Source organism: Aristolochia californica, unplaced genomic scaffold, assembly GCF_029961685.1.
Source record: "Aristolochia californica isolate CCGP_79_NKW_82.1479 unplaced genomic scaffold, dmAriCali1.0.hap1 SCAF_2, whole genome shotgun sequence".
Lineage (NCBI taxonomy): Eukaryota > Viridiplantae > Streptophyta > Magnoliopsida > Piperales > Aristolochiaceae > Aristolochia > Aristolochia californica.
In genome coordinates this window covers 41931975-41955341 of record NW_027181881.1, presented here as the reverse complement: position 1 = coordinate 41955341, position 23367 = coordinate 41931975, and the positions used below count along the sequence as shown (strand labels likewise).

The 23367-nt window shown below is 36.3% G+C and overlaps 1 protein-coding gene across 2 annotated transcripts; it reads left to right on the top strand.

Annotated features, from left to right (window-relative positions):
- Positions 1–8842: 8842 nt before the first annotated feature.
- On the top strand, positions 8843–21129 carry LOC137956128 (protein PHYTOCHROME-DEPENDENT LATE-FLOWERING-like). 2 transcript variants are annotated; one of them, XR_011113217.1, is made up of 13 exons: positions 8843–9207; positions 13178–13259; positions 13348–13412; positions 14185–14265; positions 14526–14606; positions 15369–15530; positions 15621–15719; positions 15803–17169; positions 17339–17565; positions 17702–17853; positions 17965–18003; positions 18094–20385; positions 21096–21129. XR_011113217.1 is itself a non-coding variant. In XM_068803476.1 (12 exons), the coding sequence occupies exons 1-12, from the start codon at positions 9061–9063 to the stop codon at positions 19828–19830; spliced, it is 4239 nt and encodes a 1412-aa protein (XP_068659577.1). In that variant the 5' UTR covers positions 8843–9060; the 3' UTR covers positions 19831–20533. The 2 variants fall into 2 exon arrangements, 1 of the variants encoding a protein (XP_068659577.1); XM_068803476.1 differs by lacking the exon at positions 21096–21129 and having other exon boundaries at positions 18094–20533.
- The last annotated feature ends 2238 nt before the right edge of the window (positions 21130–23367 follow it).

Below are 23367 nucleotides of genomic sequence, written 5' to 3'. Positions count from 1 at the left end.
ACGAAAGAAACCCTTATTTTCTCTTTCATGGTAACCCTTATTTGCTAGACGAAATAATTTTGAACGCGGAAGGCTCAATTAACACCCTAATTGGGAGTTATTAAGTGAAGGTGATATTGAAGCAAAGGTTTTATAAATATGTCAACAAACTGGTCAATAATAGAAGTATACTAAACTTTGAGATAACCCTTTGACGCTTTTTCCCTGATGAAGTGCTAATCGATCGCGATATATTTTCTGTAAGAATAAAACTATTAGGATTTTAGGAGAATGAATAATTCATTAACTGGAGTGTCTCCAAGTTTCTAGCATTTTAGGCATGAATGAGAATGTTTTTGGAGCCTTGGAAGAATTAAGAAAGCCAATAAATTGCAAGAGGATTTAATGATTTAGCTGAAACTTTCTTATACAATGGTAATATTGGAAATTTCTACTTACAAAATCTTTCTTGAATGCTTAGGTTTGCCAATAAATAACCGATAATGGCTAAGAGATGAGTTTGAGTCTCTATCTATAAGTTTCTTGGTAAAACTAGCAGTTTTAGACCGTTGGGCAAAAAGCCACTATAAAGGGTTGATCGGTCTTGTTTTTCATTGATTGATCAAACGATCCCCAACGACTATATTTTGAAGTTTCTATGGCCTTATGATCAATAATAGCATAGATCAAAGTGTTTTTATGCTTTTGTAGTAGGTTGACGGATAATACTACTATAGGTTGATCGATCAAGCTTTATACACTGGTATGGCAGGATTTTGGTTGATTGATATGCCTATATAGGTTGATTGTTCATGCATGATAATGCAACTTCCAACATTCTATATAATTTGTTGAATAATATGGTATAATAAGCTTAGTTAGTTACTATTTTATGTTCTTTTTACTTTTGAGTTGCCTCAAAGGCATGTGAATCATTTTCTTAGAATTCTTCACATAAGTATCAAAGAGAGAGGAACTCACCCTAATTGGACCCTAAGGGAGAGTGCTTTCACGAGTTCCTCTAGCCATCTTCCTTCTCCTTCATCCTCTCTCTCTCACACTCGTTAGTCTAAGTCATCTTTCTTCTTCTCTCACCACTTCTCTCTTTTCCTCTCACTCTTAAGTACATATTTATGACTAAACCCTAGAATCTAACATGTTATTAGAGCAAAGGTTCTAGGGTTTGACTTTCAAGCTACTCCAATTTTTCATGCAAACATGAGTATTTCAATTTTTATGCCATGCAAATCCTACCGTTGAAGGAGAAGTTGCAAATCAGCCAAAACTAGCCCACACGAGCAATTTGTTGGTTGAGAAATCATCTTGAAGAAGATAAGTCCGCAAAATTCCTTATATGATTATCCTTCATTGATTCATTAAGGATCACATTTTAGTAGTCAATTTCCTAGTTGTTGGATTTTTTTTTTTACATGTTCATCAGTAGAATTGCTACATATACCTCATTTTTTACTCCATTAAATCCCTATCAATTTGATTTATTTTGATTTATTCTAGTGTCAATATGGCCAAAAACTCATCTTCTTCCCATGAGGTTGGAAAACATGATTTCTTAAAAATTACTATAATACCATTGGAGGGTGTCTCTAATTATTTATCATGGTTCAATTTGTTGAAATATTTCTCATTACTTGGGATTTGGACAATCATCTCACAGTGCCTCCTCCTTTCCTAAATGAGGAGGATCTCAACTACAAGAAGTGGCTGAAAGAAGATGCCTTTGTGACTAATTGACATATTAATAGTACGAAAGAATCTATCACTAACAATATTGTACATATGGAGACTGCCAAAAATATATGGGATGCATGTGTCAAGTCTACTCTAGCACTAACACTCTTCAAAGACTTTATGGTTTTTCAAGCTATGTACACTACTAAGTAATCAAAGAATCTTAATCAGTACTTTGCTTGGTTCAAAGGATTCCTGCAAGAATTGAAGCTAGCTATGCCATATTCCATAGATATTGTTATCCAAAAAAGACAAAGAGAAGAATTAGTTGGGGTTATTTGCGTTGCTAATTTATGACCATACCTTGAAGTTCTTGAAACTCAAATTTTAACCTCTTTTGAAAAACCCTCTTTTGATGACATATGTGCCACCATGCTTCGAATTCCAGTCAAGTCACTAAAGTTGCAAACTAAAATACTTGACACATCGGCCATGGTTACTCAAGGTAGGGGACAAATGTCTTCAGGTAGAGGTTGAGGCAAGAGTGTTGGCAGAGGTAGGGGTAGAGGTTGTACCTTTGGAGAGTCAACCAAAGATTATTCCATCTCCAAAAACTCCTCTATTCAAATTTGTTCTTATCATGGGTGGAATATTTCACTTAGTCAAAGATATTGGAAGCTACATGAGAAACCAACCGATATGAATCAAGTTCCTGGTGTTCTAAAGAATAAAGACATTGTCTCATTAACTAGCTCAAGGAATCTAACAGAAGAAGATTATGCAACCCTTCAAAAACTAAAAAGTATGTTGGCATTATCTTTTAGTTCTCCTCCTAACACGATTGCCACTTCAGGTACAACTCTCTCTTTTTCTCTTTCATGGTCTAGAATTTCACCTTGGATCATTGACTTAAGTTCCTCAAACATCTTACTAAAAAATTAGGCATTGTTTTTGTGTCCATATTATTTTATTGATCGATTTGTTTCTATTGTTGATGGTTCTCAAAACTAGATTCAATGGATTGGCACTTCTTCACCCACCCATCTTTGCCTATGTCTTATATTTTATTTCTTCCATAACTTCCTTTGCGTTTTATGTTTGATAGTCAAATTACTAAAAAATCTCAATTTCTTTTGTTAAGAGAGAAATTAAATTAATTTTGAAATTAAAAATTCAGAATTAAATTATGGAAAAAATTAGGAAATTAATGGCAAATCAACCAAGAGATTGATTTGTCATGATTTCCTAATATCAAGACAAAATCTTGATTGGTTTTGATTTATTATATTAAGAAAATGTGAATCCTTAATTAATGAATTAAATAATCCTTCTTTAGCCTATAAATAGGCTTACATTGATTTTAAAAATTCATTTTGATTTAATAGAATGTCTCCATCTCTCTCTATGTTCGTGGATTAGGCTCCTATGACTAAACCACATAAAATTGGTTTGTGCTTTTTGTTTATTTCATCTTCAATTTCATTTTTGGATAGAAATTTTTCATGGTATCAGAGCTGCAGGTTCGATTTTGGCTTTTTAAAAAAAAATTGTAGTTAATTTTGCATAATTTTTTTGTGTTATTTATTTTGTTGTTTTCCATTAAAATTAATTTATGCAATAGATAGATCGACTTAATACAAGCATTTTGCCTCTTGTTTCATTAGAATCCATTGAGAAATGATTTTCGTTTCAATACAATATTTTTTTTTTATAAATTGAAGCATTAGTTTGAAAGATGACTCAATTTTGAGTATTTTACCTGTTATTTTATCAAAATCCTTCAAGAAATGATGGTGCAATTGAGATTTTAAATCTCTAGTTCGTTTTGCATCGAGAGGAAGATGATGATCCAGCGTGGCTCGTCCTAATAGGCATGATGGTTCATGCATCCAATTTCAGAAACTGGCTCTGATGCAAGAATTGCCCGCAGGGTCCGCAACACTTAACCACGTCTACCCAATCCTACTTGAGGATTCATTGCGCAATCTGATGCACAATTTTGAATCTGTGTTGGAAAATCGACAAAGAATCCACCTAAACACACCGTATCCGCTTTAGTATTTGTATAAAAATTTTGACCCATTCCACTATCTGTTTATTGTTTTTTTTTTTTCATTTTTAACCCAAACTGGACAAATTTTTGGTTCAAACAAAAAAATCTCATATTTCCCTCATTTTCATTCAATTTTTATGAAATTTTCACTGTTATTTTTCTAAATAAAATACTATTTATTGTTTTTAAAAAGGTGAAAAATTAAAAATAGATTTATTTATTTAATTAGTAGGGAGATATTGTTTCTTTTTTGTATCAAGAATAGGGATTGTGTGACGGATACAATCTCATATCCTAAACCTTTTTTAAATATCATATTACTATATCTTTTTTCCATACACCATCTACCACAATTTTCCTACACCATCTACCATTATTTTATCTTTTTTATCACATTATTTGCTTGTGTAATTTTTTTATAGGATGGATTTAGGATGTGCTAGTAGGATGACCCCCTCCATAGTCTTTACCATCTCATCAAGATTTTTTTCCATCCCATACAATGCTTCATCACACTATCAACAAGGCCAACCACAAAGAAAGGCCTTTTTCTAGATGACGGTTCTATCCTACAAAATAACAAGTTCTATTTCCTCTTACCCCCAATACAACTTGAGGGGGGATGTTAAAAGAGAAATTAAATTAATTTAAAATTAAAAATTCGGAATTATATTATGTGTCATGATTTCCTAAAATCAAGAGAATATCTTGATTGATTTTGATTTCATAAATTAAAGAAATTTGAATCCTTAATTAAAGAATTAAACAATCCTTCTTTAGCCAATAAATAAGTGTGTATTGACTGTAAAAATTCATTGTGATTCAATAGAAATTTTCCCTCTCTCTTTTCGTCCGTGGATTAGCCTCCTAGAGCTGAACCACGTAAAATCAGTTTGTGCTTTTTGTTTGTTTCATTTTAATTTCATTTTCGCATAGAAATTTCTCAACCTTATCACTTTTCACTCTTCTTATTGTGTTTGTCAATGACTACTTCATGTCATCAAGCTTTACAATGGCACAATCGGCTATGACATCTCTCACGTCTTTAGTCCTTTGAAATTATTTTCCATTTCACAATGTGAATTTTGTGAGTTGAGAAAGCATCATTGAATTTCTTTTCCTTCTAGACCTGACAATGTTAGTTCCAATTCTTTCTCTTTAGTTTACTCAAAAGTATTAGGTCCTATTCGAGTTCCTAGTATTACCTGGTCAAAGTACATTGTTATTTTTGTGAATGAATGTACTCAAGTAATTGGGTTATTTTTTGAAAAGATAGATCTGAATTTTCTTTATCATTGGATCTTTTTATTATATGGCTGAGACCTAATTTGATAAAAGATAGATCTATTTTACGGAAAGTCTCTACCTCTGGTCTTCTTTGTTGCTTTTGTTGCCATTTTTTGTTGATCGATAACAATGTCAATCTCACTGTTCTTTGTTGGCCTTTTCTGGACATCATTCCGATTATCCGCTATTAAGGTCTCATTGATTATCTTCTCCAGCTTTGGAGGGCGACGACTCTACTATCCATTTCGTGTTTCTGTCGGCCGATTTACTGAGCTAGTTCGATCTTGATATGGTTAGAAGTCAATGTCGCATGAGAAGACAAAGACATTGTTTCTGAATTAAACCACTACCAAGTTAGGTGGCTGTTGAATTTAAACAAGTGAGCTAACCTGGCAAACCAACGACATACTATTGTGCCTGACTCAGACCAATGATGTGCTTGAGTTAACTCGGGTCAACTCGGACTCGCTCCACTTGCTCTTTGCCTTTGGTATACTAGTCTCAGTCCCGAGTACTCTACCGATTCCTCCCGTAACTCGGCTCGACTCAATCACTTGCCTCAATCTAATCCGGTCCCGTGGCTTCGACTGGAGTATTATCTTGAATTATTGACAGCTTATTACTCGGTTCCAGCTTATTATTTGGTACACAACTTCCCCTTAAGGACTTTCATTATTTGGTACAAGTGATTTGGGCATTGGCCCATTTTCGTTGTTGTTTTTGTGTCTCTTTTATTGAGACATTATTATTGAAGGAGGATACCTCGGTTGCTGACTGTTGTCAGCATTGGTTATTCTGATGAAGATTTGAATAAAACACATGGTGGCTCTAACATCTTATCTTCTTTTGATTCCCATTACCACCTTATTTGGCAGTTTTTCTCCTATCATCCTTTATTTAACTCTCACTTACCCTTGTGGCCAAACCTTTTTAGAGCATTGTTTTGGTTGGTCCTTTATTTATATAGGTGTTTTACGTTTTTTGAGACTTTTTATTGGTACCCGTGGGTCTTTATTTCTGACTTGTGAATAATAGGCATTACCCACTTTAGTGATTATTATCACTATATTTGATCGAAATCCTTCGAGGTTAGTTTTAACTTATATTTTATCACCCATTTCTACCATTTGAGAGTCAGTGCCCAGTTTGTACTCATACTTGGGACACCATGATGAGGACTTTATTACTGCATCTTATTATTTGTTAAAATCACTTCAGAAAGTATAGGAGTGTGCCCAACATCTAGCTTGAGTCAAGTCTTTTTTCACCAAAAAAGTATTTTTTGAGCTACCCTTAGAAAGTGAATAGTCTCTTTGTTGTGCCTTCCAGTTGAGCTACTTTTTCGTCTTTGAAATTGAGCGTAGAGTGTTTCAGACTATGACCATTTTGATTAGAGTATGAAGATGGCTAAGAATGATTTTTCTTCTCTCACTATTATATTATACAAGTTGGGTCTCTTGGTAAAGAACAAAGAAATCATTTGCTTAACTTTGGGTGTAATTGGGATAAGGGTAGTTTAATTGTAATTGGATTCTACTATTTTCTCATGTACTCAAATTACATCAAGTTAGTGAAGTTTTTTTCTTTTCCAGAAATTCAACTCAATATAGGCAATAATTGCCAAAGTTTTGTTTTTTACTATAATGTCATTACTATGCATATTACAGAAGAAATACTTTATCAAATAATGTATGTTATTGCAAGAGTAGAGGAAGGTGTGAAGCTGCCTACCACATGAGAAATCAAGGGTTCATTGTTGTGTGAGGAACAGGAGGAAATAAGGTCATATGTTAAATAACAAAAGGATGATTGACATATATGGGATACACATTGATTTGATGGTTAGACTTGTCCAATTAATTTTTTTTTTTTAATAAACTTCCTTGTCAGTTCAAATAATAAAAAGTATTTGTTATATCGGTTGATGTTAGTGAAAAAGTAAAAGATGAAAATAATTGTTTCAATTGATGGATGAGGTTGTTGAGGAAACTGATAAAGAAAATATTATGCATATTTTTATAGATAATACATCAAATTAGAATCTGGCTGGTAAAATGTTGCAAAAAAATGACAAACCGTATATTGAAGTCCATGTATTACACATTGTAAGGATCTAGTAATTAAAAATATTTTCAAATTCAAAGATCTTCATGAGGCAATCACTGAGAAAGAATAATAATGATGATAGTTGAGATTTGATAAACTTGGATTAAATTTTAACATAGGGTGACCTATGACAACGGCTAGCCAATACTCCCAACATATTGATCTGTTAGGTGCAGAAAACTACCGCTTACAAGAGTGGACGGAACCACTCTGATACCCACCCCGCCCATTCTTGACCGCCTTTCACGGGATTCGAAAGCGGGATGTGGCATGCCCAGCTCTGATACCATGACAGCGGCTAGCCAATACACCCAACAAACCGATCTGTTAGGTGTGGAAAGCTACCGCCTACAAGAGTGGACGGAACCACTCTGACAACCTATTGGCTCCTTAGATTGTTGAAGTTCAAAAACCACTTTTGATGATGATGTTAGATTTTGTTGATGGCTTACTTACAGTTTTGACACATATGATGAAGATAATATAAAAAAAATGTAATACATGGTCTAGGTCAAACAACTCCAATTCAAGAGGAAACCCCAATGGGGGTTCTAGTGTTGGAGGCAACAAAAATGTCTTTAATACAAATGAAGAATATCAAATTGATATAATGGATGCTCAACACAAGTCTCATGAGTGTGGTCATATTTATTATCAGCCATAGGGAAAATATAATGTTGGTAACACATATGTTATTGTGCCAATGACTCAAGGGGTGTCACAAGCAACACCTTTAGATCAATTTCAGCCAGCGATAACTTCTACATATGAAAGACAACTAATGTACCCATTATCAATATAGTGCACCTTATGAATTAGATAATTACAGTTTGAAAAATAGCCTTTCATTTGAAATTGATTAAGTGTCGTGATCATCACAATCTTTTGGTTAACATCAATCATCACAACAACAGGGTTGGTTATACAATTTTATATTCCAGGGTCCTACAAACTGTATAACTAGATATCCAACAAAATTTGACCAACATAGAAATTCATTGTTCTTTTAGATTACAAGGGTGATTTGTTTAGTGCATTAAGTTCTATTTACTTTTGGGTGTTAGGCATTTTGATAGAACAATTTGGCTGAAATCTCTTTCGACTCATCCTGAGTCAGATCATTGAACAAACAAGTTCAGATCTGACTCAGATTTTATGCCTCCACTAAGTTTATTCCTTGAAAATTATTATTATGCTTAGCTAGTTATGCAGAAAATATATTATGTATCAAAATAAAGATTTTTAAAGTTATTTATTGTATTTTTAATATTTTTTGAATGCTATTTTGAGTATGAGTCTCTTTGTAGAAGATGACCAAGTTGGGATTAGACGAGGATAAATTGAGTCAGGACTCGAAAAGTTAAATCAAAATAATTCTTGCACTATTAGATTTTATATTTTTATTTTTCTCTCTTGTCAAATAAATAATTGATTATTTTATAATTTTTTGAATAATATTTAATCCGGAGTCGCCTTATAGAATTTTTTTAAGCGAGTCGGTCAAACCGACTCGGGATCTGGAGCCGCCTGAGAGTTGCAAAACATGATTATCCGCCAGCAAAGTCGGGGTCCTAGTTTGCACGCGGAAGCTCCGGTAAGGCTTCTCACAGGCTTCTGTTCTTTTGAAAGTCTCATATTGTAATGATACTTGGACATTTACTACATTTTTGGCAAGTATTTAGCACAAAGCTTCATACAGCTAAGGTTCGTTCTGTCCGAAGGGCCTCAGATTCACCCACAGCTCGAAATCTTTTCATACTACTCTTAACTGAGGGATCCTTTCAAACTCTCATCGCGTATTTGCATAATTTGGAGGCTCCTAAATGCTAACTGCTAATTTCTCTCTACCTCTCTACGCAATTTATCGTAATCGTTCCTAAGGATTCGGCATGATCGCTTGACGCACAGAGAAAACAAAGGAGTGCGTATTGAAGTTTTCAGATGAGATGGTGATCTCTTTCAAGGTGGCCAAGATTGGAACAAGGTTTTGGCGTAAACCTTCTTCAGTGGAGAGTGTTGGTGATGATGCCACTGAAAATTCGAATGTGCTCAGTGGAAATGAATCTTCCTCTAGTTCCAAGAGAAAGCATGAGGTACTTTTGGGTTATTTACAGTTGGTCCTATCAGTTGAATTTTCAGAATTCTCGAACAATTTATTTTTCATTTTAGTTGAATTAGTGTCTGCGGGTTTTGCTCCGTGGCGCGGCTTTCTGGAGAGCTTAGGTTTTACTCACCGTTGTAGTGTCATTCAGTTGCTTGTATTTCTTTCTTTTCTTGTTGTTCTGTTAGTTTATGTAAAATTGTATACGTAACACTAATTTATGCTTTTACTGCAATACGAACCCCTGTTGCTGAGAATTTGAAAAGGTTCTTCTTATAAAAAATTTCTGTCGCTCTAGCATTGTCACTCTCTTTTTATTTTTTATTCATTGATTCACTGCCAAACTATCTTGTTCCAAAAAGGAATCTTCTAAAGGTTACAATAACTACAATACACCAACTTAATGAAATTGTTCAGTCTTATGGATGGGGAATATTGCAAAACTCAAAGAAGTCTACAGGAGGTTGTTCTGGGATTTATCATGCAAATATGTTGGACAGAAATCATGTCTTTTATTGTTAGTTTTATCATCTGTGCAGTTATTGCTCCACGAAAAAATGATTTTTAAACTTGTGCCTGTTTAGTATTTGTAATTATTTGGGAGTAGATTTATTTGGAACTTATGGCGTACTTGATCCATTAGCTACTAAATTGATCATTTTCTTCATTACATTTGTCACTCTTTTAGGAAAGCGTGTTCTCGGATTATGTTCCTTCTTTATTGGTGCTTAAAAGAATAAAACATGTGAATAGAAGTTCACCTATTTATAGGTCACTACTATTATCAATCAAGAAATATATGTATTGCTCATATATTATGGATGGTTTCTTCTTGTGTCATTCCTATTACAATAGCCTTTATGATGCTTTCTATGCCCAAATTTCTCTCACCTACTTGCACACATATTTCAGTTTACAACATAGAGCTGACCTGGTTCTTGGTGCACCATCTCTCTTCTCTGTGTTGCTACTTAAATTTCATTGCTTACTTGGAATATATGACAATGATGAAATTCTAACATTAAAGTCTTCAGAATTTGCATATAGATCTGTTGAGTTTTTGTAGTGTACTTTCTGTTGTAATTGAAACTATATATGTCAGAAGCCTATATAGGCACACTTTAGAGTGCATATTAGACCTACTTCTGTCTCTCTCCCTCTCTCTCTTTCTCTTTCTCTCTCTTCTCACACACACACATGTTCAGTTCATCACATCTATTTTGCTCATACTGACTTTTACACAGATTGCATTCTCTCAACTTTTTTGGTTTTTTTGGATTTATTTCTACTCCTTTCCTTCCTCTTGATCTTCCATCAACGTTGGGTCACTCAATTGTGGTCTTTGTTGCACATTGTTACACACTTCAAATGCCTCCTTTCCCAATAGGACGTCTCTCTGGTTCAGTCCATAGCAGAGTTACTTCATAATTGCAAAAGTAGCCGGTACAATGCAAATTCGTCATCTAGCGTTTCAGAGTTTTTCAAGTTGAATTGGGGAATTGGCCTACAGGAATTGGTTAAAATCATGTGTTTATATGTTATCTCGGTTTCAGTCTGATATAGTTTATGGTGGTGTATTGATACTATTCCTCTTATCCTTTTACAGAATTTTAAAATTTCTTCTGCATTATTTTGTTTTTATTATATTTTTGCTTTAATGAGGGTCAAAAGATGTAGACAGAAAACTTGAAGATTACCATTTTGGTTATAGTAGTAAAACCATCCTTTTCCCTCTATTATTTTGTGATCACCTTCTACTCTCATTATACATGTTTTTAAATTTCTTGCCTTGTTGTCCTAAAAATTTGGCAAGATTCATCTTATAATTACGTTCCCAAAGAGAGATTCTTATAACTAATGTTAAGTTCATGTAATATTAAAGTGCACCTGTAGACAATACTTATGAGTGCGACCTTCTAATGCAATGTTTTGAACTCATTCATATGAGATAGGACCCTATATGTTAGCATGTAGAAGATGAATTCCATTTTTCTGTCTAACAACGGTCTGAAAATGTTAACTTTTTTTTTCAAACAAAACCAATTACATACAAGATAAGGGTTTCACTTTTTATGTTCTATAATTCACGAGATGTGGTCGTCATTTTTCCTATCATTTCACTTTCTTTTTTTTTTTTAGAAATATTTGAGTTGATGTGAGATTTTTGAAATCTTATATATTTATATTATAAGTATAGGGAACTAAGTATGGTGGAAATTAGTGTGCAGTCAATTAGATATATAACCCCTGTACTATGTCATTGTTTATTTTCACTTAAGGATAATTAAATCTTATAAATTTACTAAGCATATATGGCTGGTTCAAACTTAATTAATTGGCAATCTGATTTATGCCAACTGTTTGGATCATGTTGGTATTCTGTTTGCGGAAAAAAATATTCATGTCGCAATTCAGAAAGCTTTCTATGGCTAATTCTAGATGCAGGACATTCTCTAAGCAAGATTTGGGATTGCTATTTGAATGCTCCTGCATTGGATATTTCATAATCTAAAACCTTTCCTCTTAGATGATCCAATTGATCTCACAGTAGAACAATATTTCCTTCTCCTTTTAATTATATTATCACCATTTTGAAAAAAAATCATCTGACAATTGTGTAGCCTTAAGTTGGCAAATTTTGTGATGCTAGTGCATGTCATGAAATGTTTGTATTGCATAACGTGGTTGTGAGGCCACTTACTCTTAGTTGTCTTCGAACTTGTAAGATTTTTCTGCTTATGCATCGTTGACTTAAAAAACACTTCCTCTTGGAATTTCCTCCTGAAGCTACGGATACACATATAGCCAATTACTGTGACGAACTTTTATGAAAACTTCCCCTCAATAATAAATGCAGAGAAGCGTATCTGGGTGACTCTGAGGGAGTAAAAGCTTTTCTTATATATAATCATAATTGTATCATTTAGTGTTGGTTACGTCCTACATCTGTTTTCGCTTGAATAGATTGGATTTGTAAGTTGGGTCATACGCCTCCTGAGGTGGCTCATCATATTAGGATGGGACTTGTCAAACTTATCATGGTAAAAGAGTGCAGTGGAAGTATGCCCTCTGCACAACGATGCCAAGCACAAATCAAGAAATGGTCCAAATTTTTTAAAACTCAGTTATATACAAAAAAGAGTGCAGTGGAAGTATGTTAGTCTCTCTTCCCAAAATGATTGGCCACAATTGGGACCTGTTAGATATGAACCCGATTTTTCAAGCAATGTACGCAGAACTTTACTGATGCTAATACTTTCTTAAGAAGGATGTTACTATGTGCACCAGTCTGTAAATTTGTTGTTCCTGTCATTTTTTATACCAATTCTTCCTTCTTAGGGCAGTGGTTAGTGCGCAAATGTTTTTAAAACCATATTTGTATACTTTTATCCCCTATTGTATTGAAAGTCTACTGAACAAGATACCTTATTTGGAAGCATCCATCTGTACCCCATGGCCTTGTAGCTGGTGCAGAATGTTTTTACCATCAAAACACAATTTATTGAGGCAAATTCATATATACTCTATTCTCTAGTAGCAATATTCATTCGAGACATGTAATTGGTTGGACTTTACGTGGAGGAAGAGTATAAGAATATGAAAGTTTATTTGTCTCAGATCATTAAAATATGATACTATTATGATCTGCTTTACCTAACAATGCACATGGTGAAAAGGAATAAGATACTCAAGAAGGGAAAAGAAAAGACTTACTATTATGATAAATATCTTATTAGATTAAGTTACATAAGATATGTGATGACGAACTCAAGATATACTTATGTGATGATGGAAGGCTTCGTTTTAATTTTAATTTTACTTTACAAATAAAGAGCCATTCAACTTTTCAAAGAAAAATATGTGACGAGGAACTCGAGATTTACCTGCAGTTTGTTTTGCACATTCATGTGGCTTAAAATTTTGGTTCTGTTCCCAAATTTTACTTTTCTATCTCCTTTTAGGCTGATGCTAGCGAAATGGATGAAGATGCCAATAATTTTCCATCCTTGTCCACTTGGGCTGGAGGAAATTTTGTTTCATCTGGTAAGAGTAATGATTACCTTGTGCTCTTTAACTGCTGAGCATTGATTTTTACTTATCTCGAAAGCTTTTTCTTTTTTCTTTTCTGTAGATCACGAGGCATCCTTTACGTTGAACCTCTTTCCAGATGGCTTCTCTATTGGAAAACCAACTGAGGTTTGTTTAATAAAAAGTCCAAATTCTGTACTGTTTCAAGCCATATTATTATTGCTGAATAAATATTGTTGATAGGAAGTTTTTCATTTGGTAACTCTGAAAATATCATAAAATTGGTCATAAGTAAAACAGGTAGAAGTTTTTAATGAATATGCTTAAGTATAGCTAAAAAATATGGCTTAATAACACCTACCCTCAGAAACCTGTGTAATTGTCTCCTAGAATATCAATATTTATGCACAATACTCTAGTTTTGGTATTTCATTATAAACACCTGTTTGCCAGCAAATTCTGTCAGTTAACTTTAAAGGAAACAAAGAACTAGGGTAAAATCCCATAGAAAGACCAAGATTTTACTTCTAAATAAGCCTATGGGCCCTATAGTTCAAAGGGGGAACTAGCTAATAAGTTTCAAGCCAAAGCAATTTTTCTCTTTTCTCTTTCAGTATGGGCGTCTGTTTATGGGGGATTGCTATGTGAACATTGGATGTATGGCTGACTTTTCAACATCTGGCCATAATTTGTGGGGATCCTGTAGCTATGAAAGGGGGTTCATATGACAAGGCTGGTCTACTTTTTCCTCTTCTCTACTTCACTAGGGAGCCAATGTTGGCTCTCTGGACTAACCTCTTTTTCCCAGTCTTATTCCTTTTTTGCAGTGCCAGACTGTCTTATATCCATAGTAGCACTACCATAAAAGCTTCAAAAAATCTTTTCTTTTGTTCAGAAAAAAAGAGAAGAAAATCTTACTAGTACTTTCTTGGAGTTGCAGAATGGGAAGCTTCAACCTGTGCTTCAGGAGGCTCCGAAGTCATTGCATCCTTATAATAGGTCATCCGAGACTCTTTTTTCAGTAAGGAAATTTTGTATATGCATAAAATGTTGGTGTGTAGACAATTTGCTATCTTTAACTGCTAAAATGATCTCTTAGTTTAATTAGAAATATTCTTTTATGAACCAAATAATTTTTACTATGTTACTGATAAATGTTTTTACTTATGGGTTGACTGAATCTTATATACTGTAAAGTTATATCATGTCTTCTGTTATTTGTTTTTTTAGTTACTACCCTCATGTTATTAATTGTTCATGACGTGTTTTTTCTGCTTGAAGGCAATTGAATCAGGTAGGTTGCCTGGAGATATTCTGGATGATATACCTAGCAAGTATTTTAATGGCTCTCTTGTGTGTGAGGTAAGTCATGGATTCATTAATGACAATTTTTCTCATTTTTTCTCTACAAGTGTTGGTTGTTCTTATTGATTTGGCAAAAGACATGGAGCTCTACACGTCATTGTTCATTACTTTTGCAGTTTAATCCAAGTTACATGGTTAAAACAATTTTTTCTGTGTCACAATAGTATCGAATTTAATCTAATTTTAAACAAGCTTTTGGGAAAAGAATGGAGTTGACTCTGGAGATCAAATCTATCTTCTCAAAAAGATTCGCACTCAATTTCGATTATGCCTAATGGATTTTTTGGCCATCCAGAACGATCAGTGATTGGATATCCGAGGCTATCCAGTCAATGGTCTAATAATTGATGCAAAATTTGATAGTCTAGGTGCCAGAAATTTGGTAATGTAACTTTCAGTTGGTTTTAGCAGAGAATGTCGGCTGTTTCTGGTGTTCTCTTCAAGTGGTGAGTAAAAATATTTTTGTACCAGTGCACATATGCTTGGCAGGCTTTGCTGTGAACCTCTTCACAATGGTAGATGAGTGGATATAACTGGATAGCAAGTTTGCCTCTATTTAAGTAGCTGATCCATCAGCTACTAAGGTCTTGTTTTCTTGCAAATGACAATTCATGCTTTGTGATAACCACATGAGAATGGGGCCTACTTTTCAGTTTGAAATGAATGCTGCAAATGCTGCTGCTAATTTATTTCATTTAACTGCATGTAAGAATATCTTTTTGGTAGTGTTGTGGCTTACAAATTGTGTTTTCAATGTAGGTACGGGACTATAGGAAGTGCATGTTTGAACCAGGAAATAATGGTTCTGTTGTTGATGGATGTCCAGTTGTGAATAAAGTGCATCTCCGAATGTCCTTAGAGAATATTGTTAAAGATATCTCTTCAATCTCAGATGAGTCCTGGACTTATGGTGACCTGATGGTAGTTACTGAACCTTAAGAATGCTCTTTGAGTTTTTGTATTTTGCTGTAATAAAATTAAATTGTTTCTAAACATGCATTTTTGCTGCAGGAAATAGAGTCTCGCATATTGAAAGCTGTGCAGCCACAGCTGTGTCTTGATCCGACTCCCATGATAGACAGGCTTTGTGGTTCTCCAGTTGCAAACAAGGTATTATTAGGTCTGAGGCATAATCTACTTTTGAAAATATTCCATGTAACTAATTTCACTTATCTTATTAACATTTATGGCAGCTTGATTTGGGTATTTGTACCTCACGGAAAAAGAGATTGAGACAAATGGCGGAAGTTACTGTTACTTCGAACAAGCAAAGTCATGGGAAGAAGGTCTCTATTGACAGGATACTTGAGAGTCCAAACTGCAAATCAAGGGATCTTAGATCCATTCAAAACGATGAAGCCATGCAGCACATCCATGAGAGCATGAACGTTGACCCGACGTTGAAACCTAAAAATTTTGGGCAAGAGACTTCTAGACCATCAATACCTTTGATAGGTCAACCTAAATTTCATCCAAGTGTTGGCTATCCTAGAGTTGTTCAGGATCGTGGGTCTGGATTACCTTTAAACATCTCGTCTGCTAACCCTAGTACTGGTTCAGCAACTGGGCAAGAGTTAATTAACTCATACAGTGAAAATATGAGTAATGGTGTTTCTGTTCCAGATACACAGATAGGACCTTTATCAGGTATTAAGAGACCAAAGCATATGCCATCTACTCTTGATGGCAACAATCAACTGTTGCAAGTTGGATCAACACTTGATAACCTCCATGAAACTGATTCCCATTGGAAAAGCCCAATTTCGCAGCAGCAAACGGAGGCCAGAGGAATGCAGTATCCGAGTGCTGTAGTCCCGAAGTATCCCCAACAGACAGTGGGTGATAGCCGGCAAACAATGATTGATGGGGTCTCGGGTCAGGATGGTGGTCCACCCTTTTATTTGGATCAGCGAGGAATGAGATATGGAGTTAAGGAAGATCGAAGTGAAATAGATCCATTAGGGAAACAAGAGATTGATAAGGGTAAAGATGATTCTCACACATCTGGCCCTGAAAATTATCTGGGTCAGCAACAGAGGCAGGTACACCAGCCATTTATGAGATCCCATTTCCCTCCCCAATCACAGTGGCAAAATCTTGGTATACTTATTGAGAAGGATCAAAGGAGAGAGGACCCACTCCAAAAAAGGAAGTCAGTGCAGAGCCCCCGTGTCTCAGCTGGAGGAGCTGTAGTTCAATCTCCAGTTTCTTCAAAATCAGGAGAAATATCTAGTGGGTCATTAGGGGCCCAACACTCTGGAGTTGTATCACCTGCAGCAACACATGGGTCACAGAAAGAGAAAGCAGCAGCAATGTCTGGTGGCATCCCCTCAGTAGCTTCTAGCCCTAGTGATTCCATGCAACGGCAGCCACAGGTACCAATCCAGGCAAAGCGTAAATCTAATTCCTTCTCAAAAACCTCAGCTATTGGTGTGGTTGCATCTCCTTCTAGTGTCAGCAATGTGAATATCCCACTAAACACGAACAGCCCTTCAGTTGGAACACCACCTTTGGCAGATCTTCTTGATAGATTTTCAAAGATTGATGCAGTTACCCAGAGGTATGGGCCAACTCTATCCCGTTCTGGAAATCTGAGTTTGCTCAGAACTTGATAACTAGATTACTATACCCTTTTCTTTTTATGGTCAACCAGTAATTTTGCAGATTTATTGTATTTTTTTTGCATTTTGAGTCTGATATATGTGAATTATATATGTTTGCTTGCGCAGATATCAAATCAACTGTAAAAAGCACAAAGTGGATGATTATCATGTAATGAGACCTTCAACATATTCCACTCAGCAGCTGTCTTATTGTCTCACCAATTCTCCAAACAATGAGGATTTCAAAGAGGCAAACACTTCGTATCCAATGTCTAAGTCACTCATAGGGGGGAGCATAAATACCTGTAAAAGCAGAATTATAAACTTCATGCACACGGAGCATATATACCAAGGTTGTATTGGCTCCCTTGGTTATGTATTCTTATTACTAGTCTGTGTTTCGATTTAAAGAATAAATAATTGACATAAAAAGAGAAAACACGAACCTTTTCTGCACAGCTGACTTTTTTCTGATACTTCTTTCCTTAGGAAATGGTGTTTCTATTATGGTTCCCAAGTCAAGGAATAGATTAGTCCTGTTGGAAAGGTCTCATGATGGTATGGTATCAATACAACATGGTGACATAGAGGATATTGATCTTCTACCCTATCTGGATTTTCTTCCCATGTTGTGCAATACTGTGAGTTCCTCTTCATTTTGTTTCAATAGATTTTTTGTTGACTGTTTACAAAATTTCGAAGGCATCAATTTTTTCCTCTCATCATTTGTAAATAATATTTTTATCTTTCAGCACTATGCAGATTTGCTTGCTGCCCAGTTTTGTTCACTAGTAAGTTATCAAATTGGTTCTCTAGTTGATTGTTTTAGTGAGACCTCATTTGAAAGTTTTGTTGATTCATGTCTTTCTGGTGGTATACAGATGGTGCGTGATGGGTATCAAGTCATGGATGATCAAATTCGACCTTTACCTACACATGCGAGCACCAGTTCTGGTGGGTTATCTAATGTTCCAGGTGTTTCTGCGGAGTCTGCTGCTTCTGAGATGCAATATCCAGAAAACATTTCAGGTCAGGGGCATAACCCTGTGGCACCGGCAACTGGTGGGCCACTTCCTACAAATCCAACACACAGCATTCCACCCAACCAGCGATCACTACCTCCAGGCAATGCTTGCTCTGTACAGATGTCACAAGGATATTTGTCTGGCGGGCCCATACCTGCTAGGTCACCACAGCAGTTGGACACATCTTCACATCCACTGCAGCAAAATCAACTTACCCAGTTTCAGCAACTCCAACAGTCTCAAATGCAAAGATCTTCTCTACTATCAACAAATCCGCTGTCTCAGATTAGTGGCATTGGACAGAGCACAAACCTAAATATGGGTAGTCTAATGGTCAATAAGCCTTCACATTTACAGCTTCAGTTAATGCAACAGCAGCAACAACAACAGCAACAACAGCAGCAACAACAGCAGCAACAACAACAGCAGCAGCAGCAGCAACAACAACAACAACAACAACAACCATCACAAATGCAGAGAAAAATGATGATGGGGCTAGGGGCAGCCATGAGCATGGGAAATAACATGGTTGGACTAGGGAGTCTTAGCAATGTTGTAGGCATTGGAGGTGTGCGAACAGTGGGACCTGGAATATCAACATCAGTTGGTGTGGGATCTGGCATCTCAGCGCCCATGGGGATGGGACCTGGCATCTCAGCGCCTATGGGAATGGGACCCGGCATCTCAACACCTATGGGAGTGGGACCTGGCATCTCAGCGCCTATGGGAATGGGACCCGGCATTTCTGCACCGATGGCAATTAGTTCTGGAATCTCAGCACCCATGGGAGTGGGAAGTGGCATTTCTGCAGCAATGGCAATTGGTTCTGGAATCTCAGCACCCATGGGAGTGGGCCCCACATCAGGACTGAGCAACAACCAGATGAATTTGAGTCAGGTGTCTAACATCACCAATGTTTTAAACCAGCATCTTCGTTCAGGAGCCATAACACCTGCACAAGCTGCTGCAATGGCATCAAAGCTCAGGATGGTGCAGAGCAGAGGAAGCATGTTGGGCCCACAGCCTGGTATTGTTGGCATGTCTGGAGGTGGCCAGTTGCATGGCGTGTCCCCTGGTCTGTCGATGCTGGGGCAGACTTTGAACCGCACTAACATGAACCCATTGCAGCGAGCATCCATGGCAGCAATGGGGCCACCTAGGACCAACTTTTATATGAATCAACAGCAACAGCAGCAGATGCAATTGCAGCAACAACAATTACAACAACAACAACAACAGTTACAACAACAATTACAGCGGCAGCAGCAACAACAACAGCAGCAACAAATAAGCTCTCCACTGCAGAATCCTCAGACTATACTTTCACAGCCAAAGGTGGGTTCCCCTGCTATAACTATTCAGCAGCAACTCAGCCAACAACAGCAGATTGGTTCACCAGTTAGCCAACAAAATCCCATGAGCCCACAGCTGAGCAGTGGAGGCCTGCATCAGATGAATAATGTCAGCAATGCAGCTGCAGGACCTGCAAGCCCCCAGTTAAGTTCGCAGACGCTTGGTTCTGTGGGCAGTATCTCAAGTTCACCAATGGAGCTGCAAGGTGTAAATAAAGGGAGTTCAGTTAATAATATATGAGGACAGAGACAATAATGGAGGCCGCAGGGAATAAAAGTTGTTTTGAACAAGGTCATTGCACAGAGTTAACCAGATCTGCATAACTGGAAACATCGTTTTACAATTCGGTTATCGTATTTTCTGAATTAGCCCCTGCTGTGTTATCTTTGCAATCCTTAGTAGGTGTCGCCCATAGGAAGAAACAGAGGTATAGCACCTTTAGACTGGTAATGTATGATTCATTGCGTGCACATAAATGTGTGTACTTCTTCTGAGACATAAGTGAAAGTCAATTATTCCCTTCTTTCTGTATCATTGATTCAGGCGTTGCGTGGGTGCCCTTCTGCAAGACTCTAAAAGATTTAAATTGACCCTGTTAATGTCCCTAACTTGATTTTAGAGTTAACGGTGACCTTTTGGACATTCTTGTAAAGAATCCTTACCATGCTACCTTCAAGTACTCAAGTAGTGTTCTTGCAGGGGAGATTTTTTCAAAGGAGACCCTGGAAATGTTGCCCTAACGGTGTTGGCTACCAGGTTGCGCAGGTCCAAACTAATACAAGAGTTTCAGGGAAGGTAACTGTTATGAAAAATCTTTAGGCATCATATGGTGTCATATAGTCATTGTGATTTGCTGCTAGATGTTTGGAACCAGACTGTTGTGAATACATAATGTAGATAATAGGTCAAAGTTATAAGTGGGAATTGAACTAGTGACATATGCCTGGCCTGTTTAAACTTTTAGATTGTAGTTTCTTATAAATTTTGGTTGTTTAGGGAAGTATGATCTTGGGTTTGTCTCTATTTCCTTTTCCATTGTCAAATTCGAATATGTGCCATTTCCATAATATATCGTTGAACACTCTTGAATTTGCATTTGATCAAATGATAAACTCTGTGCCCACTTATGATCTTGAGAACTCTAATTCTTTGGTTCTACTTGTGTAGGAAGAGAGCTTGGAAATAATGGTTTGGAGGTTTCACGAGAGTTAAACTTAGCCATACATTAAAGAAGAAAAGTATTTGTCCTGAAAAAATGTCTAATGTATGGCAATTGGCCTATTGCAATAAGAGAAGCCATTAAGTAGAAGATTCTAACACCATTAAATCTGCATGACAATCTTTGGCCAGAGTGTCGACTACCTTGTTTGTTGATCTTTATATAAAAAATTACTCTTTGAAAACAAGATAACTTCTTGGTTCTCTGAACTAGATATTGTACTAATAATAACTCATAAGGTGCTCTTGTTTATCTAGTTGCTCAAGTATTTGTTTGGTTCATGCAGGTTTCATGAAAAGCAGTGATGCCCTTCTATATTAAAGTTTATCATGTGGCTAGTTTTGTCTATTTATCCTAATATTTGTTGTTTATTTTGGTGCAAACAAATCATCTTCGCCTCTTCTATATATTTCCTTATTCCTTCTTTCCATTTTAATAGAGTTGATAGGATTTGATAGTATCTCTTTGCCCCCTTTAATAGAGTTTAGGGCTTTTGACATTTAATTGAGTTAATGGTGTTTTGGTTATCTTAGTTTCTATTTATGTTTAGTTGTGTAATTTTACTAAGACTTATCTTTAAGTGGTAAATTTTGGGTGTAACTAGAGACAAAAATAGTTTAATTGTAATTGGATTTTACTTGTTTCCTCTATTATAAATAGAGATTTCATTGAACTCAAATTATAACGAGTCAGGGAAGTATTTATCTTTTCTAGAAATTCAACATGGTACCAAAGAGAGTTCTTTGAGTTGACTCTATCAACCTAGAGAGATAATGTAATCCTTTTTCTGATTTATCATCTCTAGTAGTTTAGGTTCGTAATGTACTTTTTTCTTCATTTCCTATTCCTGTACCTATTGTTTCTTTTGCATTTGCACCCCCATAATGAATTGTTCATATTAAAAATTATGTATTGTCGGAAAAAAAATTTAGTATACTTTTCAACTCAAAAAGAATTTTGGCCATCAGATTTTTCTGCAAAGAGAAATCATTATTTTAAATAGCAAAGGGTAGACAATAAGAGAGGTTTAAGCAACAACAAAAAGCTTCAAATTTTGAGGTATTTTATGTTGAGATCTTCCTTAGAGATTTCTTCCCTTAAGAAGAAATATTGTAAATATTCCATGAATCCTATAATTATCTAAACTGTTTGTAATTCCCGTAATCACTCGTAATCTTTCCATGTATAGTATGTAAAATGGTTATTTAAGCCAACGATGTGAATGAGAATAAACACTGAAATTGAAGTCTTATTTTCGACTTGATATCAGAGCAGGAGAATCCTTCTCCTTCTCCTTCGAAGAACAGAGCAGCAACCTTGTCCCGTATTAATCTCAGAACAGTAGCTCTGTCCCGTAGCTTCCCGTCGCCAAAGAACAGAGCAGAAGCTCTATCCCGTATGAATCTTAGTCCATTCTCGTCGTCGAAGACTATCTCGTATTAATCTCAATTGCCGAGAAAAAAAATTAGAGCAAGCCTATTCTGTTTCACTGTGAACAACACTGTTTAGAAGTGTTTCCCATTCATCTCTATCGTCATCCCACTCCGGCTGAACTTTCAAACATTGCCGACGACCGTAGCCAAGCCATTGCTCGGCCTTCCATCAAACAACACCAACCCAAACGTCGCCGACGATGAAGAGCTACACCAGCCAGCATCTCGACGAATACAAACCGTCGTCACTTACTTCGGGTCGTCACCTACTACGAAGAGCCACTTGGAATAATTTCCTCTTAGCATTATGATAAGCATTATGTGCCTAAGTTCAGTTGAGAGAGTGAATACTAGCCAGTAGCCACGGGTTAATTAAGAGCTTCCAACTTCCTCGACACTAAGAGAAAATTAATGTTTTGGAAACCAAATATGTTCTTATTGTATCTAAAATTTCATGTTTTATGTTTTGTATTTCAAGGTTTTTTAATGCCTAAGTTTGAGACTTTTGTAACCCCCGTGTAAAAAACAGGTCTTCGTTAAATAAATGTGGAGTGGCTCCCTGGGAAATGATAAAATTGCAGCCAAATTCGCTTTGCAGCCTGGACAGAAGCATCTTCCCCCATGATGAGAGCAATAATCGCCACTCCCACAAAATAATAACAGCGATAATGGTCCCTTTCCACGTGTGTTTCCGCCATTTTTAATTTCTCGGAGTCTGAAAATCGAAACAGGAAAAGATAAATTTTTGCCGACTACTCCCTATATTTTTAGGCTGTACAACGTTGCATAGAGTGTGTAGGAGACAAGCAATCATCCTTACGACTTCCTTAAACTCAGCACCCACCTCACACAGCCATGGTTCCCCAAAGTAGTACTCCTCTTCCGTGACTTGCGTGCATTGTCTTCCTTTTCTGGTTAACAGGATTCCCGATTCGATCATGGAAGCGTCAGTGTGTCTTGCCGCCGGTAGATATTGGTTGCGTTCAGAGCCGGAGTCAGATTATTTATCCGATTGAGATTCAGGTTGTTAGTCGGTTATGGTGTAGTAAGTAACAAAGCACGCGTAAGAATAGATCGCCAGGCGAAACTAATCATCCTTCGATAATGGCGACATTTGCTGGATGC

What these genes read in the sequence shown, in the direction of transcription:
- LOC137956128 (XM_068803476.1), top strand. Translation starts at nt 9,061, where the DNA reads ATGGTGATCTCTTTCAAGGTGGCCAAGATTGGAACAAGGTTTTGGCGT. An exon ending in ATGGCTCTCTTGTGTGTGAG is followed by an intron (nt 14,607 to 15,368) that starts GTAAGTCATGGA and finishes TTTTCAATGTAG; the next exon opens with GTACGGGACTATAGGAAGTG. An exon ending in ATTGATGCAGTTACCCAGAG is followed by an intron (nt 17,170 to 17,338) that starts GTATGGGCCAAC and finishes TTGCTTGCGCAG; the next exon opens with ATATCAAATCAACTGTAAAA.